This window comes from Echinops telfairi, unplaced genomic scaffold, assembly GCF_000313985.2.
Source record: "Echinops telfairi isolate 266 unplaced genomic scaffold, ASM31398v2 ScPeMD7_70;HRSCAF=299, whole genome shotgun sequence".
In the NCBI taxonomy this organism is placed as follows: domain Eukaryota; kingdom Metazoa; phylum Chordata; class Mammalia; order Afrosoricida; family Tenrecidae; genus Echinops; species Echinops telfairi.
In genome coordinates, this window is record NW_022103968.1 from 31390213 (window position 1) to 31391943 (window position 1731).

General features: G+C 55.2%; 1 protein-coding gene across 1 annotated transcript in view; it reads right to left on the reverse strand.

Moving 5' to 3' along the window:
* Window positions 1-214: 214 nt before the first annotated feature.
* PGAM1 (phosphoglycerate mutase 1) overlaps window positions 215-1731 on the reverse strand; it is a 7080-nt gene continuing 5563 nt past the window's right edge. The window contains exons 2-3 of the mRNA XM_004701327.2: window positions 1549-1729; window positions 215-656 (exon numbers count right to left, since the gene is read on the reverse strand). Coding sequence (XP_004701384.1) covers window positions 487-656; window positions 1549-1729 — 351 coding nt within the window. The 3' untranslated portion in view covers window positions 215-486. The remainder of the gene's footprint in view (window positions 657-1548; window positions 1730-1731) is intronic.

Consider the following 1731-nt stretch of genomic DNA (forward strand, 5'->3'; position numbering starts at 1 on the left):
TTTTTTCCTTTTGTAAAATACAACACGTAAACATTCGGAGTTGATCCCAACCTTCGGGGTCAGGGAGGAAGGGGATGTAAGATCACATGGAATGAATAGAGTGCCAATGCACAACAGTCCGGGCCTGGAATCGCCCAGCTCGCCCTCCTGGTCGGTCACCCTCAGTGTGGCTCCTCCCACCCCCTAGCTCGAGTCTGTCCCGAGTAAACAATCCACTGGCATAATCAGAGTCCCTGCCCTCTGGGAAGAGAGGCAAGGCTTCCCTGGGCCTGGCTGAGGAGAATGCATGCCCAGAGGTGCCATTCAGACTAGGCCTGTACGAAGGGAGAGGGTGTAGGGGACAAGATGGCTGAAATGGGAGCCAGTGGTCCCCCATCTGCGGCAACGTAAGGTGTGGTCAGTGTGACGTGTGCAGGGGAGCGGTGCAGAGGAGAGGGTGAGCAGGGAGGGCAGGTGTCCCTGGCACAGCAGTCGGCCGGCGTGCCTTCACTTCTTGGCCTTGCCCTGGGCGGCCACAGCTTCCATGGCTTTACGCACGGTCTCCTCGTCCCCCAGGAACTGCATGGCCTTGATGGGCTTCAAGTTCTTGTCCAACTCATAGACGATGGGGATGCCGGTGGGCAGGTTCAGCTCCATGATTGCCTCTTCAGAGAGCCCTGAAAACACCCACCAGGGTCAGCTCAGCAAGACCAGAAGCTGCGTCAGTGGCAGCCCTCCAGGTTTACTGATGGTCCCCAGGGACCACGGGCTTTCATGGGAATGGAAGCAGCGCTCTTTTCCACCTAGCTTCTGGTCTCGGTAACACTATTCTGTCACCTTGACTGAGCAGCTGACTTCTCGGAAGAGGAAGCAAAAAGCACACAAAGTGTCCAAGTTTGTAAGGGGCCACCGACAAAGCACAGAAAGGAGTGGTCCAGTGGTGACCAAGTCCTCCATGGTCCCACCCAACCTACAAATACTCCTGCAGGGAGCTGCAGCACTTTAATTGGCAAAGGAGCCTGGTGGCACAGTGGACTATGTTAGAGTGCCCACCTACCAGCTGCTCCGGGCGACAAAGAGAGGAGGCTTTCTGCTCCCGTAAAGATACACCGCTTGAGAATGATGAGGGCAACGAATGTTTAAGTGTGCTTTACACAATTGATGTACATGTGGATTGTGATAAAGAGTTGTATGAGCCCCAATAAAATGATTGGAGAGAAAAAAAAGATACACCGCCTCGGAAAAGCCAAGAAACCCTCTACTCTGCCCTCCAGAGTAACTGAGTCAGAACTGACTGGGCCACACGGAGCTTGATCTCTGGTTTTGCTGCAACAGGCAACGTGGGGAGCTGGCCTGGGTGGAACCCGAGTTCTGCACATCTGCCGAGCGAACTCCCGGGGCCGCCACTGCCCCTGCTCTGTAGATCAGATGTGAGAGGCCAGGGAAGCGGATTTCCTAGTAGGAGTCACTCTAGTTGGTCTCTGGAAGGTTATCAATACGGGCCAGCCCCTTCCCCAAGATCTTCATCCCATACGAGTCCCAGAGAGGAGGCAGCCCTATGGTACGTACCCTCCAGATGTTTGACAATGCCCCGGAGGCTGTTGCCATGGGCTGCAATCAGGACCCGCTTCCCTTCCTTGATCTGAGGAACAATTTCTTCGTTCCAGAAGGGCAGGGCTCTGGCAATGGTGTCCTTCAGACTCTCGCAGGAGGGCAGCTGGTCTTCAGTGAGGTCTGCATACCTGCGATCCT